General features: G+C 36.2%; 1 protein-coding gene across 1 annotated transcript in view; it reads left to right on the forward strand.

The window, feature by feature from the left end:
- The window catches only part of ern1 (endoplasmic reticulum to nucleus signaling 1), a 38,084-nt gene that overhangs the window by 4,208 nt on the left and 16,715 nt on the right, over positions 1-17,161 (forward strand). Inside the window, exons 2-8 of the mRNA XM_051887088.1 lie at positions 7,422-7,542; positions 12,197-12,230; positions 12,625-12,697; positions 12,876-12,948; positions 15,012-15,134; positions 16,649-16,750; positions 16,831-17,092. Coding sequence (XP_051743048.1) covers positions 7,422-7,542; positions 12,197-12,230; positions 12,625-12,697; positions 12,876-12,948; positions 15,012-15,134; positions 16,649-16,750; positions 16,831-17,092 — 788 coding nt within the window. The remainder of the gene's footprint in view (positions 1-7,421; positions 7,543-12,196; positions 12,231-12,624; positions 12,698-12,875; positions 12,949-15,011; positions 15,135-16,648; positions 16,751-16,830; positions 17,093-17,161) is intronic.

Genomic DNA, 17,161 nt, shown 5'->3' on the forward strand with positions numbered 1-17,161 from the left:
ATACAAATGTGCTATATTGTCACATATTGTGCTATATAGTCACAGCTAAATGGTGTGAAATGCAGCAGAAAGAAAATAGTTTTTAGGTTTTTAGAAAATAGTTACAACATATTACACAAATTAAGTAAATGAAGTTAAGTAAATAAATTAAATAAAGTTTAAATTGCAGCATACCAGCTATGATTAGCAGTATGTGTCAGTAGTCTTTAATGAATGCACATGTAGCAAGTGTCTATTAAAATAGTTTCTCATATTTCCCTTTTCTGCTGTGCAGTAGGCGAATGAGGATGTGGAAGGTTGGACCTGCGAATCACATGATTTATAAAGCCTCGCTCCAGCATCAGGCGCTGCTGTGTACAGCTGTGGACACACTGCTTGCGTAGAGTTCAAATTAATGTTTTGCACTGCACTAGCTAGGGTATTATTATGCAACGGGGTGATGCAATGTCTGCCTCGTTTTATTAAGCTTCATAGCAACTGCTTGTTTTTAAGCATTTTAATGTTCATTAAATTAATGAGTGCCCGCAGTTCAGTTATAATTTTAGATTAGGCAGAGTTTGACTTTTGGTGTTTTCGCTCTTGATTCCTCTTTAAAAGAACTCGGTAGACCAAAAATATAACAAGTGTAAAACAGCCCTTTCACTTTACACTCTATGGCCTTAAAATTATGCTCACATCCAATTTTAGTTCATTTCAGTTGTGACCAGGTCTAGAGACCATATGGGTGTTTGCAAACAGGTATGATGTGTTTTTTTTTTGTGGGAGGAGCCTACCCTGGTGGCAGAAAATTAAGGCCCCGATATATTTCACGCAAAATTGAAGAATGAACTGGTGTGATATCATTTTGAACAAAATCGGGCCAAAATGAAGTTCGTTTGGAGTTTGTTTCAGGAGTTTGTTTCGGGAGTTCGAAACAGCTTGCCAAAAATAACTTTCCACAAATGTTTGCCCTGGATGGTAAAAACCTTCGAACTACCATTGGTCAATGGCGATGATGTCTGATGTCTGCTCACTATATATGCACTTTCCATTAATGTTGTGGAAATGGAAAAAAAGAACTTTCCTCAGAATTAGGAGCATAAAAAAAATTGTCACATACACATAGATTGTGACAATATTTTTATATGGACCAATCTGCATTTTTCTGCATATTGGTTGCGGCACATGAATTTGTACAATTAGGTGGACAAAGTTTTTCAAATGAAGCAGTTTTGTTAAAATTGTTTTGTTTTGTTTTTCTAAGAAATGTGACCCTGTACCACAAAACCAGTCATAAGTCGCACGGGTATATTTGTAGCAATAGCCAACAATACATTGTATTTATTAATTTTTCTTTTATGCCAAAAATCATTAGGATAATCAGTAAAGATCATGTTCCATGAAGATATTTTGTAAATTTCCTACTGTAAATATATAAAAAATTAATTTTTGTTAGTGGATATTTATTGCTAAGGACTTCATTTGGACAACTTTAAAAGTGATTTTCTCAATATTTTGATTTTTGATTTTTTTTTTTTTTTTTTTGCACCCTAAGATTCCAGATTTCCAAATCTCGGCCAAATATTGTCCTATCATAACAAACCATACATCAATAGAAAGCTTATTTATGGATGTATATGTCTCACTTTCAAAAACTGACCCTTATGAAAATAAAAAATATAAAAAATTCCGTCATTGACCCATATACTTCCCATATTTTTATGTCCATAAAACTACAATAAGTGGTAAATCTGTGGTGTCGTTGTGAACCTCTAATGCCCAACAATATTTGGCATCACACAAATGTAGTCATAAAGTACATTATAAGTGGACAAGATGACACTGCGGATTGTAGCAGCCTCCCAAGATCTCTGGTCTCTGTTTGTTTTCATGTCGTCCTGAAGTAATCTCTCAGACCTCTGAAGGAGTGTTTGCAGTGTGATGACTGTGGTATCAGAGTTCAGAGAGGGCTGCGGCTACGGCTGTGGCTGTGGCTCCAGCAGATGTGCTGGATGTTTTCTGTTCTCTCCTGAAACCAAGAGCACGCTGCTGCTGTGTTTCGATGGTGATCGGGTCCATGTGAGGTCGTGAGAGATTGCACAGGTGTGTAATGTTTGCACTGACTCAGTTACGCTAACCATCAGATTCAAGCCACTAAATCTGCAAAAAACAAAACTGATTATCACTTCAGCACATCATCAGTAGAATGTGTAGTGTGTGTGTGTAAGTATATATGTATATTATATATCAAAAGTTTTAGATCAGTAAGATTTTTTTAATGTTTTTAAAAGAAGTCTCTTCTGCTCACCAAGGCTGCATTTATTTGATCTAAAAAAGAAAACAGCAAAAACAGTAATATTGTGAAATATTTTTACAATTTAAAATAACTGTTTTCTATTTGAATATATTCTAAACTGTAATTTATTCCTGGGTCATTCTGTGTCAAATCAACCAGAGGTCCCCGGCTTAAATTTTTGATTTTGTTAATATTTTTTCTGTAGAAAGACAAACATAAATAGTGATGAAAGCCAAAATATTAAATGTCACAGATGTAAATTTACTGAGTAATCTGCTATTTTGTAGAGGGAGGTCAAAATGACAATTTTTACCTGAGATTTGGAGCCAAATTAGAGGGGTGTAAAAATGACTTTAGAAAGATTATATTTTTGCACAGAGATTGGTAGTTCTATTAGTAAAATCTCTGGACTTTAGCAATCATTGTTTCATTATATGCCATCATATATAAATAATATAATAAAGTCTCATTGTTTATTGAACCTGCAGCCAAACTAGTTTCTCTAGGTGAGCAGGGTCGGGTTTATTTTGAGAAATGCGCTGTGAATTAATGTGGCTGAACAACAGTCTGTCTAGAGGTCAGGTTTAGCTTTCAGGCCTAGTCTGGTGACTTACACTGTGCATTTCTTTCCTTGTCTGAACTTTTTTTTTTTTTTTTTTTTTTTAATCAACAAAAACTGGGTGTTGTTGTTTGAAGCAACTTTTGGATTCAAGTAACACTTTTAAAAAGAAAAAGAGAATGCGATGATTCTTGGTATTGCCAAGATCGTTGATTTGATTCCCAGGGAATGCTTGAACTGATGAAATGTTTACCTTTCATCACAATTTCAGAGCAATGCATGTTGCTTTTGGGTAGAAGTTTCTGCTGTAAACGTTAAATAGCACATTAGCGGTAGGTTACATACTATTCAACATTGAGAAAAGTTAGCAACAGTCTCATGCGCACTTGCGCAGCATAGGTTTTGTTTTGTGTGAAAACATGACAGGAGGCCAAGTACTGAGAGAAATTTTATGAAAGAATATATGAATGAATGAATTATATGAATCTATCATATAATGTGAGAGCCACAGTGAACTGTATAATCATGACTTATTTAGTTTACTTATGGAGATGGAGAAATGATTTGCGTTCATCCACAGATCCACCAGAGCTAGTGCTTGAACTAATGATTATTTTTTTCAATGGATTACTTTCCGATTAATCGAGTAGGTTTAACTAACCATAGCTACAGTTTCTAACATGGCGTTGTCCATAAAACCATGAAGTTTACCACAATTGACCGTGTTATTGAATAAATGAGTCCAATCGAGGCGTGAGTTTATCCATTAGATATTATAAATAGCCAACAAAAGCATTAAATGCTTTGTAACTGGTTGCAGAGAGTACGTTTGAGCCGTGCGCCTCGAAGACACAGCAGCTCGTGTAAAACAGAATGCTGTATGAACGCAGCTGTATTAAGCACTAAATATGGGACTGACAACTCTATTCTAATGCTGTGTAAAAAAATTCACATTAATAGTCCAAATACTTATGTTGCCGTCTGGTTGTTTTGAGGTAAGTGAGCCCCAGGATGTTTTCTTCAGATGCAAGTTTTGCTGCTGTGGTAAGCCTATGGCATTTCAGTTTTACAGCGCGTGCAGAGCACGCTCTGTTTTAAAAATTCCCATACTTTAGATTGGACTCTATATTTTTGTAATAACAGCTGATTTTCAGCATGCCCTGGAGGCATAGCCACCATCTTTGGGGAACATAAACAGTGCAACGAATTGACGCATTCCACGCAAATCGGCTAATTTACGTTGTCGACGTAATCGATTACGTCTGCGTGTCGTTCCAGCCCTAGTTCGCATCAAGACAAAATTTCAGCATTGACTGCAGACTAGTGCATGAAAAACAGTGGATGGGCAGAATGAAAATGCAAATTCAATCTCTGACATAAACATAGATGGAGTTTATGGAAAAGCAGAAACACCCCGATACATAAAACTTTCCATTTCTGACACGTTTGTTACAGAAAAGAAAGGAAGTCAAACAGAATGTTTTCAAACTGTTGTTATATGATTTTTGTATTTGTTATGGTGTTTATATACAGTCAAACCAAAAATTATTCGGACACTAGATATAATTTTTTATATTTTTTTTTTTTACTAGTGGGTGCAGGACACTATAGTTAATTTATGTAAGTGAGGATAGTAAAATAAAGTAAACTGTGACATATTATACCCAAAAATTCTTCATGCAGTGGACTACCAGTAAAACTGATAAAAATTTGGGACCAAAAATTATTCAAACACTTTGACCTGACCATGTTTTGCTTAAGTGTTATCTAACATAATTAAGATTAATTTTTTCTGACACAGTTTAACTCTGAGATCTTGTCATATTTTATTACCATTTTTTTTTAAACTATAGTGAATAAACTGTAATAATGAATGAAATGTTCAAGGTGTCTGAATAAATTTTGGTTTGACAGTATGTATAAATGTATAAAAAAAAAAAAAAAACACTGTAACAGCAGTGGCTCTAGACATGACCAAAAGCACAATTTTTATTGGTTGACCAGTTTTCTTTGCAGTGTGAAAAACAGCTCTTTGTAAAATAAAAAAAAAAAAATGTGTTGTGAATGCGATAATGGCTTACGAATGTTCACCTTGGCCTGAACAGACACATTAACAGCCTTTCATTCAAGTTAAAATGTTTATTGCACCAAATCTTTGCACCAAGCATTTGTTGTGGTGTGGACAAGCCTTGAGACAGGTATTTAGTTTTAATGTTTTCAGCTCTGGATTGGTCCACTCTCCACCCTGTGCCTGTTGCTCATTTCTGCTTGTTCTCTTTTCAAATCCACTAACTGAACTAGTTCCTAGTCCTACTAGACGCCTTCATATTCAGAGTAGCACTCTGTTGTTTGCTGTACGGGGTCCAAACCAGCCCACACAAAAGAACTTTAAGTTATTGACTTCCACATGCAACCCAGATCTGCTCTGCCTGCATTGCACATGGGATGTTTATATCTGCAATATCAACTGCATCCTCATTTTACAATACACGTGCTGTAGCTGTAATCTTTAGTATACTTTTTTGGTTCTAATGCATGTTAATGGCTCTAATTATATATGATTAAAGTGACCAAAATGATCATGGTTAACAATGTTATCATGGTCTTGTTAAAATGTGCTGGAAAAGTGGAAATGTTCAAAAAGTACTGATACACCCACTGTAATCATTTCAGTTTTGTATTAAACAAATTAATGTCAAACATGTTGAAAATTAGCAGACAGGCTGTCGATTCATTAAGTGATCAGCTATTTCCTCACAAAAGCAGTTTATTCAGTGTACTGAAGCCTCTTCTCCATTGATATCTATTCAAAAAATGAATGTAAAATCTCACTTCCTTTTGGCACGGTTTCACACAAAACAAAACCTGAATGCTGAGACTGTTGCTAACTTTGTTTAATATTGGACAGTATTTACCATCAGTTTTTTTCAAATCGCGGTAATCAAATATGGTTTTAACGATGAAAATAAAATATAAAAATGGTGGCATTAAATGTAAGGAGTTTTATAGTAGTTTATGGTCAAACCGGTAACGATTTTTAATACCTAGATCTAATTAGACAGATTTTATGTTCCTTCGGTTTTCTCCATTACCCTCAATGCAAGTGGTATATTAAGGGTTTCACGATAAAGACTGCAGAGTTTTTAGTGCTTTCTTCCATTGGGCATCCAGAAATATAATATGTTTTCAACCAAATAATGGTAAAATACAGATGGTTAAATACACAGAAGTAGTGGTCAACCGATATATCACCAAGGCATATATTTTCAATTATCGGCTGATAATTGTTTTAATGCCTCAAATCTGGCAAAGTTCAGCAAATCCAGCTGTTATATCTTCTTGTTTGTATAGCCTGTATAAAATGCATGTAGTCCGTGCATGACGGTCCTTCCATGTGAATTTGAATGTGCAGAGGAGATTTCAGCTGCGAGCAACTTTAAATCCTTGGTTTCAAACTATGCTGTGCTTTTTCCAGTTTACAGCCATGTCGTATTCACTTTGTACTGTAATTATAAATGTTGTTGTCTGGTCTTTGAGAAAATATGATTCCCAGTCCACACAGACTTACCAGATAACTGGGTTGGAGTGTTTACTTCTCTTTTATTCATTTTTTTTTTTTAATAATTTTCTCTATTTGTGAAAAAAATTATAATAGTATTATTACACAATCAAGAAGCTTCTATTTAAAGTATGAATTTATTTATTTTACGGATTTATTTTTATCAAGTTCAAATTATTACTTTTAAAAAGATTTATTATTTTGAATTGTTTTAGTAAATATTGTCAAATAAATATAAATTTTAAAAAATCAAATATAATTTGACAACATGTTTTATTCACGTCAATCACATGTGTAGGTCATGATAAAGTTTACTCTATTCTTATTCCCATTGTCCGTCACTCACTTTCATGTCATTAGGGATGAATTTATGAATTAATGAATTTACATGTTGTGAATCTGACAGGCTCTGACGTAGAACTGTTTAAAACACAAAATACATTTACTTAAACATATTTGAGAGTCGGAATATCAAGTATTTCACAATATACAGTGGCCATGGTGTCCAGAGGTAGAGATATTTGTTTTTAATGACCCTACAAATTCGATTAAATCATCAAAATATAAGGAAAATATTTTATCATTTTTAAATATTTTAAATATGAAGGAATAACAAAACACTTGTTAAGGTATTTTTCTGACAAAATTATTTGGCCAAAAAGGCAAACTACAGCTACAGGTTTTATTTTACTATGCAAAAAAAATGCAGGAAAAAGCATTAATTAAGTACAACATTTTGAGTTATTAATATTCCATTATTCCATAATTTCTTTGTATGACAGCCTGGCCAAAAATGATGTTGGCACAATTTGGCATGTTTCATTGTGTTATTATCACAAATAAATCTATTGACTTCACTGCGCAATATAAAATCTTTAACAAATGATTAATAATAATATTTGAATTAACGGTGAAGATGTCAATTTTCTTAGGCCGGACATCACTTTTGGCCACTACTGTTTTTAACAAAATTGTGAATAATAAGACAAACCAAAGAAAACGGATGCAGTGATGCTGTGTGTTTGCAGGGCTTCTGCAGCAGCAGTACGGTGTCTGTACCAGAGAGTCTGCTCTTTGTGTCCACGCTGGACGGGAACCTTCATGCCGTCAGCAAGAGATCTGGAACAATCAAATGGACCTTGAAAGAAGGTACGCATACTCTTTCATTGGAAGACCTGTTAGTTTTAATAGCAGGTGGATCATGAGTTCAGATCACACATAGCACAGTGTAACCTGCAGTGAAAGCAGTGAACGCCCAGTGAGCGTGTGAAAGTGAACACCAGCACTGTTGTTTGCAGGAGTGTAAAATTATTATCAGTGTTCTCAACCTTTTTGACCTAAAGGCCTTCTATTATCCTGCACAATATTCAAAGGCCCCCCATACAGGTGAAGATGTTTCTTCTGGTAAAGAAACAACTGTAATTATGGCAAAGCTGCTTGTGTTTGCAAACTTTTTATATTAACAGAAACTGGGAGTGTTGATATATCAAATTAATTAACTATCCTCTCTTCCACCATCGGGCCGAACGGTTCTAAGAACAGTTATGAAATGTTCCAAATATATTTCCCACTTGAGCCTGGTTCGGCATGGTACGATTACACACTGTTCTCAGCCCGGAATTCTTAGCACGGTTGGCTAACGCTAATGCGTGTAGTGATGTCACCACTAGGGTTGAAAAATTTTGGGAATTTTCAATTTACAAAGTTCTCCACCTTAACTTCCTATGGAAAGTTTCCAGAAATTTACTGGAATTTTTCCGCCCCTTTACAACCCTAGTCACCACTCAGGATTGGTCACTTGTCTGTTGCCTTGCTAACAGTTTTTCTGTAGCTGGCCAAGTGCACTATTTGAGTGGCGTAAACACAAAATAATAATAACATTTAAAGAAATATCTGATCATCCTGCATAATGCGGTCGCTATTTACATTTCATATCATCTGTAAACTCTTACGTTACCAAGGCAATGACTGACGCATTTGTATTACATTCCAAAGAGTGGCCGTTATCAGCCCCACAGTGGAAAGTAAAACCATATCCGGCTGGACCGGACTGGCACGGAATGGAGTGGTTAAGCAATGAGAATGGTTTGGCCCGATGGTGGAAAAGCTGCTTATGATTCATTTTGTGGTTCCAGAAGTTTCAAGAATTGTATATTTTTCAAAAAAACAAGAGTTATTGTATAGTTCCTCAGTGTATTGTGTATTTACCTTAACCCGATAACCAGCACCCCTACAAGCCAAAAAATGACATAATGGCTGCAGCTCTAGAATTCTTTGGTCTACAGCATAATTATTTATTATTATTGTTATTATTACAGCAAAATACACACTAAAAATAAAAACATTCTAAATGTGTGAAAACATCAGTGAAACAGTTACTCTGTCAGAGTCTATGCTCGTGTCTGTGTTTGGAATGTCTGATCCCCATATGTACAAAAAATACTACTAACCCTCGCAAACTCCTCCAAAGCACAATTTTTTGGCCAGCACTCATTATAAAGCACTCACCAGACAATTTGACAACTTCGCAAGTATTATGAAATGTGTTTGTGGCTAAATACAATGTTAGCGATGTTACAATGTAACGTGATGTAAGAGGGCTCACGATGCATAGAAACAATCACAGAATATGATCGTGTTTTACAGCTAAACACACACAAGTTTATACATAATAACTTAATACATAATACTAAAAGTATTATGAAAGGTCTAATCAAATGTTTTCAGCTTTCAAGCACATCGGCGATACACTGTGGATGCAGGATTAGTTCACGCTAAAGTGAAAATCCTGTCATCATTTAGTCTTCTTCATGTGTTCCAAACCCATAAGACTTTTGTTCATCTTCGAAACACAGATGAAGATTTTTTCTTAATTGAATCCTGAGAGATTTCTGACTCTCTATTGAAAGTCTCATACAACCAAAGCTTTCACGTATCAAAAAGACATTGTAAAAGTAATCCATATGAATGGAGCAGTTTAATCCAAGAGATACAATTACTTTATATGATGAACAGATTTAATTTATATATATATATATATATATATAATGTGCATTGATTGACTCGCACACATAGAGCTCATCAAATATGTGCTTGAAGGGTTTTTATACCAATTAGGTTTGTTCTCATGTGTGTCACACAAACACATTTGAGCTTCCACAAAAAACAGTTAGGGTTTGGTTTTGCAAGTCAAGCATGCATGGTTGAGCTTTTGTGTTTTACCACATTTAATGAGATGGGGGAAAAAGGAAAATTCTGTTGTCATTTGCTCACCCTGATGTTCTTCTAAATCTGCATGAAGTTCTTTCATCTTTCGAACATAGAAGATATTTTGAAGAATGTTGGTAACCAAACAGTTGCAGGACGTATAGAAAAAAATACTATGGAAGTCAAAGGAAACCAGTTTAGTTGCCGACATTTTTCAAAATATCTTTTTTGGTCACCCTATAGTTTGGGGAACACATATTCACTATTAACTATAATTTTTGCCTCAGTAAACTCCTAATTGCTGCTTAATAATAGTTAGTAATGTAGTTGTTAAGTTTAGTTATTGGGTAGGATTAAGGGATGTATAATATGGTCATGCAAAATAAGGCATTAATGTGTGCTTTATGAGTACTAATAAACAGCCTATATCCTAGTAATATGCATGCTAATAAGCAGCGAGTTTATAGTGAACTTAAAGAAAGTGTTACCTCTTCCTTTGTGTTCAACATAAGAAATAAATTAATATGGTTTGGAACAACTTGAGGGTGAGTAAATGATGACAGAATTTTCAATTTTGGGTGAACTAACCCAATCAGTTTTCATTTTGACTTGTCATTCATCATAAATCTGTCAAATATGTTGTGGAAAGTATATGAATCATTTTTTTTTAAAGCAGTTATTTTTACTGCATTTGTTTCAAAAGGTGGTAATCTTGTCCAGCATGCAGCTGGTATGACAGCAGGTTGCTGCTGCACTGATGTGTGTTTCCTTACACACTGTCTCAATAATATTTAAAAAAAAAAATGTCAACCAACTGCGCACAAACTGTGTGTCATCAAGGCCAGGCCGGTCTGTTCACTTCATTTCCTCTTGAGCTTTCTCTCAAAACAACACATGAATGAGGGATGGTTCTGTTTAATGCATGTTAATGCTCCCTATTTCTGCTGTATTTAACATGCATTGACTGGAATCTTCCATCATCGGCACAATAGCCACCCACTGGCCCTATTTTTCAATATTCAAACGGCCTTAGCACCTGCAGTTTCCCAGAAACCTGCTGTACAGGCTGAGCCAGTCATACACGCCGGAGCTGCAGGACGTTAGAGGCCGTTGCACTACACACCCACCTGATAGTCTGTATTTAAGTGTGTTGTCATTGTGGTCAGGCTCTCACACAATTGCCATGCAGTATAAGACACAAAATTAATTTGTAGCTTTTATATAGCCAATATACATTCAGGACTTTGCTTTTTTAACTGAAGGTTATTATATTGTGTATTTGAGTGCAGCATTTGAAATCTGCACTGACCAATCAGCATCCAGGAGTTTTATTTTTTATTGTTTTATCTGTTTCATAAATTGTATTTTAATATTTAATAGTTTTTACTCTAAAATGTGATTTGATTAACCATATTTGAAGTCTGTAACTATGTTTCCATCCAAAGTTGCGATTTTAACTTGTGTGCAAAATTGGAATATCGCACAAAACATTTGCGAAATAAATCGGTGTTTCCATCCAGTGTGTTCAAGAGAACAAAATTGCTGCTTCCTGGGAAACTGGCGCAAAATATCTGTATTAAAAATGGAAGTTGCTGCAATCTGGGAAGAAACCGTGGCTCTTTTTCCTCCATCATAAGTGACTGCAGACGAAATTCAAACGCTGTCATGTTCTCTTGCATTCCAGTGCTCTGGTTTGGGAACACAATCGTGTGAGACACTTCTGGGAGGGAATTAAACCAAATCATTCTGATGACAGACTTTGGCTCAGACGTTTCAGAACAACCAAACCAACATTTGAGATGCTGCGATGCGATTGGTCCGCTGGTTTGTCCAGTTATCCAGTCAAAGCCTCTGTTGAGGCAAAGTCACCTGGGTTTTTTGATGCGCATCAAGGAATTTATTCTGTAAATGTTTCCATCGTAGTTTATGTGCATGTCTTCTTATCGGATAAAACATTTATCTGCCTCAAATGAGCACATACGTTTTTTTAATCACCATTTTTAAAATGTATGCGCATCTTGGCGGATATTTCCATCCAGCATTTTTTTATGCAATATCCCAAAATTCGTATAAAAATAGGTGGGTGGAAACATAGCTACTGTAAAATAGTTAATATACACCCACCTGAACATCGCTTTGGTACAAATCATTGATATAGAACTAATCATTTGTTCATAGAAACATATTTGTTCATACATTATAACTAGTGGTCAACAGATACAGGGTTTTTTTTTTGTTTTTTTGTTTTTTTGTCTTTTGACAGAGTGGCCATTGGCTGACATAAATCCTAGCTATATGACATCACACATTTTGATTTAAACCAATGAGGTTTGATGTTGCAAAGTTGGTTGAGAGTTTCACTAGACTGTGCAGATCTGGAATCTAGAGTACTAAAACAGAATTGTTGCTTATATGAAGGGAGCAGAAAGTACTACTGGATTAATTTATGTGAATGGATTAATATCTGTTAAGTGTCCTTCACAAGTTTGGCGCCCAGCACTTTGTTTGCTTTATGTCTTCATGTTTGCTCATCCCTTCATTTGCCTGTGATAAAGTTTATAACTCCTAACTGAACCTTTTCTCATTCCCAATGCAGATCCTGTTTTGCAAGTCCCAACGCACGTGTCGGAGTAAGCATTCTTTCATTTATACTTGAGCGGTTGTGCATTTGGAAAGTCAAACAACAGGAACTGTGCAAGATGCTGAGCCTGCACAATTCTTCCTATTCATGATATCATCTTACTGCTGCTGAAAAAAAAAAAAAAAAACACTCAAACCCTGCTGGGGTTTTTTCCTTTTCTGTAGAACACAAAAAAGTATTACTGAATCTTCACACATCTCTTGTCCATACAATGACCATTTGTAGTCACCACATCTGTCACTAAAATTAGCTGTCCTTTTGTGTTCTGTGAAAAAAAAAAAAAAGAAAGAAAAAAAAAAAAGACCAGAATATAGGTGATGGAATGACAGCCGTCAAACAACACAACATGCAAAGTGTCTGACTCTCTTGTTCTTGTTTCGCAGGCCTGCATTTCTCCCAGACCCCAACGATGGCAGTCTGTACTCTCTTGGAGGAAAGAATAATGAGGGGCTGACGGTGAGAACTTATTTTCGTTGTTCATGACAGACTTCCTCATTCTCTGGAAAGCTAATGGTGATGTTTTCAGTAATGATAGTTTTAGAAATGAGCAATATCATTTTGAAGTGAAACATTTGAGGTCAGTAGCAGTGGTACTAAATGATTAGACTGCTTTTAACTATTGGTACTGTTGCAGAAACTGCCATTCACCATTCCTGAGCTGGTCCAGGCGTCACCCTGTCGCAGTTCTGATGGCATCTTATACATGGGTGAGAGACTCTTTCTGTAACTCTTATTCTGACCCTCATAATCAAGTTCTGTTCAACCTAATTTCAGTTTGCTGAGTCAAGCATCACTATTAATAGCTTGTAGTTAGGGATAGAGATTTGAACAAACCCATAACCCTAGATATTTTCAACATGATCAGACTGCCAGCAGGGATGGCACACGTTTGAGGAACTGGCCATTTCCTAACGGCCTCCCTGTGGGTGGGTGGGCACTGTGGGATTGTTTCATAATCTCACCGCAAACACCACACTAAGATGTCTGTACGTACCACCCTTTCTTAACCACCAAGGGTGCGTAATCACAAGGCACAGAAACATCTATAATGACACCCACCCAGCCCAAAAGGAGCAGGCCAAACAGTGATTAAATCAGAGTGCCAGACCTGAAAGATAAATCATGTCTTAATCCTGTTACTTGTTAATCTCTTTAAATGAGACTTATTAAAGGGTTAGTTCACCCAAAAATGAAAATTCTGTCATTAATTACTCACCCTCATGGCTTTCCACACCCGTAAGTCCTTCGTTAATCTTCGGAACGCAAATTAAGATATTTTTGTTGAAATCCAATGGCTCAGTGAGGCCTCCATAGCCAGCAATGACATTTCCTCTCTCAAGATCCATTAATGTACTAAAAACATATTTAAATCAGTTCATGTGAGTACAGTGGTTCAATATTAATATTATAAAGCGACGTGAATATTTTTGGTGCGCCAAAAAAAAACAAAATAACGACTTATATAGTGATGGTCTTAACAAAGGTCTTACAGGGTGTGGAACGGCATGAGGGTGAGTAATAAATGACATTATTTTCATTTTTGGGTGAACTAACCCTTTAATGGTTTAAACATTAGCGTTTAAGTTCCTCTCATATGTAGAATATCATGGTGTAACCCACAGGAAATAGCCTTGTTTGACTCAAAGCCACACTTCTTTCCAAGCATAAACATGTGGTGTGTTTGAATTGACGTGTTGATGTCTGTTTACACATCCTGAAGAGAACATTTATGCATGCTGCATCAGTTGTGTTTGGACTTTTGATCTTTAAGATGATAAAGGGCTAAATGAAATGGGAAAACAACAAGCACATGAGAAAACCCTGCACTGAATATGTAAATGGCCACTTTTTTCCATTTTAATCAGTACTTCTGGTTTATTTGTTTTTTTGTTTTTTTGTTTTTGTTTTTGTTTGTTTTTTGTTTTTTTGCCATTGTTATACACAATTCATTGCTATTCCAAAAAAAAAATTAGGCCATCTTTCAACTAATCAGCTCCATTCTTTTGAGGAATGTTCCAGGATCAGTATAGCATCTGTAACATGCTGTTGATTGCCACACAAGATAATCAAGATGTGCACCAGAATAAATGTTAAAATATACACTATTTCAAATGAATTGTACATGTTAACATAAGAATAGTGTGATAGAAAGACAGTATGTAAAGTAGTATAAATGCTAAAACGCATTACCTTTCTGATACAGCAACTTGTGGACGAGCCTGTATAATTCACTGTTCCTCTTATTCTTCTGAATCAGTTTCTGGTTCAAACATATATTGCTGAATTAAACCAGTATTTCCACCTGCCATTGTGTAGCGTTTACTACAGTTGACTAAGTGGATCTCCGAGCTGCTGTGATTGAGTAGTGTCGGGGACTAATTTACATAATCATGGTTTTGTGTATACTAAATGAAGCAATGAAGAAATTAAAATTAAGGCATGAAGAAATTATTTACGCAGGAAAAAAATTGATTTATTATGTCATTTTGATTATCAAAGATGAGTTTTAAGGGATAAAATTATTGACTGCAGGGGGACTTTAAACTTTCCAGAATGTCTTGCCCCATACACTTCCATTTTAAGTTCAGGACCATACACACAATTTTTGTTTTTTGCAAATAGAATGAGTGTGAATTATTGTCTGTGGTTGAATCACAGGGTGCTGCACATAGAGCTGATCTTGAATTGAACTTGGAATGTTCATAACTGTATGCAGCCCTGTGCTTGAGTAAATGAAGCTTTGACAAGATCAGTTTATGTTTGTTTGTAGGTAAGAAACAGGACGTGTGGTATGTGGTGGATCTGCTGACTGGTGAGAAACAACAAACGCTGACCTCCTCCTATGCTGAGATGTTATGTCCATCTTCATCTCTGCTCTACCTCGGCCGCACAGGTAAGACGAGACCTGTACATAGTTCAGTTCAGATCATCTCTGTTTGTGTGTCTATATGAGCAGGAAGAAAAAAAAACACTTTTGGAGTAATAATAAATTATTATCATATAAATAATAATTTATACACAGAATAAAGGGGCGGGGCCTGGTTGAGATAGTAGTGTGTTAAAACTGGCGGTTATGGTAAGGGACGGGGCATTTCCCAAACATGCTCAAAGCAGCTGACCAATCACAACACACTGGTCCAGCCAACCAATCAGAGCCTTTTGTGCTTTTCAAAAGGAGGGGCTTCATAGAGACAAGAACTAAACAGAGCGTTACTGACAGACTGGGAAGAGTGAGGCTGCAAAATTTTTAAATATGTGAAAAATAATATTTTTTTGAACATTCAAGCATAAAAACCTATTCTAGTAGAGCCCAAAAAACAAAACCAAGACTTTGAATAAGGGCATAATAGGTCCCCTTTAATTTAGCGTGTGCATGTGTTTCCTCAGATTTGCACAAGTGTAATCTGAGACTGCCTCTGTAACACATGGCTATTATTATTATTCATTGATTATTAAAGGGTTGTTAGTTCACCCAAAAATGTTCTACACCCGTAAGACCGTCGTTCATCTTCGGAATACAAATTAAGATATTTTTAATGTTGATGTTATGAAGTGAAGAGAATACTTTTTGTGTGCCAAAAAAACAAAATAACGACTTTATTCAACAATATCTAGTGATGGGCGATTTCAAAACACTGCTTCATGAAGCTTCGAATCAGTTTTGAATCAGTGGTTCGGAGTGTGTATCAAACTGCCAAAGTCACGTCCCCCAGTGGTGAGCCATTGAAATTTCAAAACGCTCATGACGTAACGAAGCCTCGTTTACTGAAATCACGTGACCACTGATTTGGATTTTATTAAAAATACCTTAATTTGTGTTCCGAAGATAAACGAAAGTTTTACGGGTGTGGAACGACATGAGGGTGAGTAATTAATGACAGAATTTTCATTTTTGGGTGAACTAACCCTTTAAATTACGTAATGCACTTTCATTAACGGATGAAATTTTCACCGCTGTAAAACAAAATGGAGAAAAAAAAAAACCTTGGGAGAAACCAGGCTCAGTCTTCTCTGGCCAACAAACGAACACTGTAAGATTATGATTCAGGCAGTGTCACAAGTCAGATCAGGAGCCAATCTTGGAGCATTCAAAACTGGACCGTGATAAACAGCCCATAAGCAAGGGTTGCGTTAGCTTTCTGAATCTTGACCTGTTGATGGAAATTAGCTGCTGTAAATTCAGAGAGCTAATATGTTATCTAGAATTATAACCGGTTCATGGTAGCAATATTGTGCATATTAATTACAGTGATAAACCGTATTACAGAATACCAACATGCGTGTGCTGGAGTTTGAAATGCAACGACATTCTAGGTCAAAATGAGACAAATGTGATGTGAATATCAAAGATATTCATTATTTATCAGTCTTGTGCTTTGCTGATCTACTGATTGTGTTGTTCCTCAGAATACACCATCACTATGTATGACACCAAGAGCAGAGAGCTGCGCTGGAACGCCACATACTCTGACTACGCCTTCACCCTTCCAGACGATGACACCAAATACAGTAAGGCATCGGTGTAAATTTGGAAACCCTTTCAGATGTCTTCCATAGCATGGCATAACATTATTTCCTGTGTTTGACAGATATGGCCCACTTTGTGTCCAACGGTGACGGCCTAGTGGTGACAGTGGACAGTGAGTCTGGAGACGTGCAGTGGGTTCAGAACTACAACTCCCCTGTGGTGGCCATCTACATCTGGCAGCGCGAGGGCCTGCGCAAAGTCCCACACACCAATGTTGCCGTGGAAACTTTGCGTTATCTCACTTTCATGTCGGGAGAGGTGGGCCGCATCACACAGTGGAAGTATCCGTTTCCTCAGGAGAAGAAAACCAAAGATAAGCTGATGTAAGCAGCCTTTCTAACAAGACCAAGTACTAATAATGCTTGTTTTCTATGTTTTTATAACTGTTCTTT

The sequence above is a fragment of the Ctenopharyngodon idella genome, chromosome 3 (assembly GCF_019924925.1).
Source record: "Ctenopharyngodon idella isolate HZGC_01 chromosome 3, HZGC01, whole genome shotgun sequence".
Classification (NCBI taxonomy): Eukaryota; Metazoa; Chordata; class Actinopteri; order Cypriniformes; family Xenocyprididae; genus Ctenopharyngodon; species Ctenopharyngodon idella.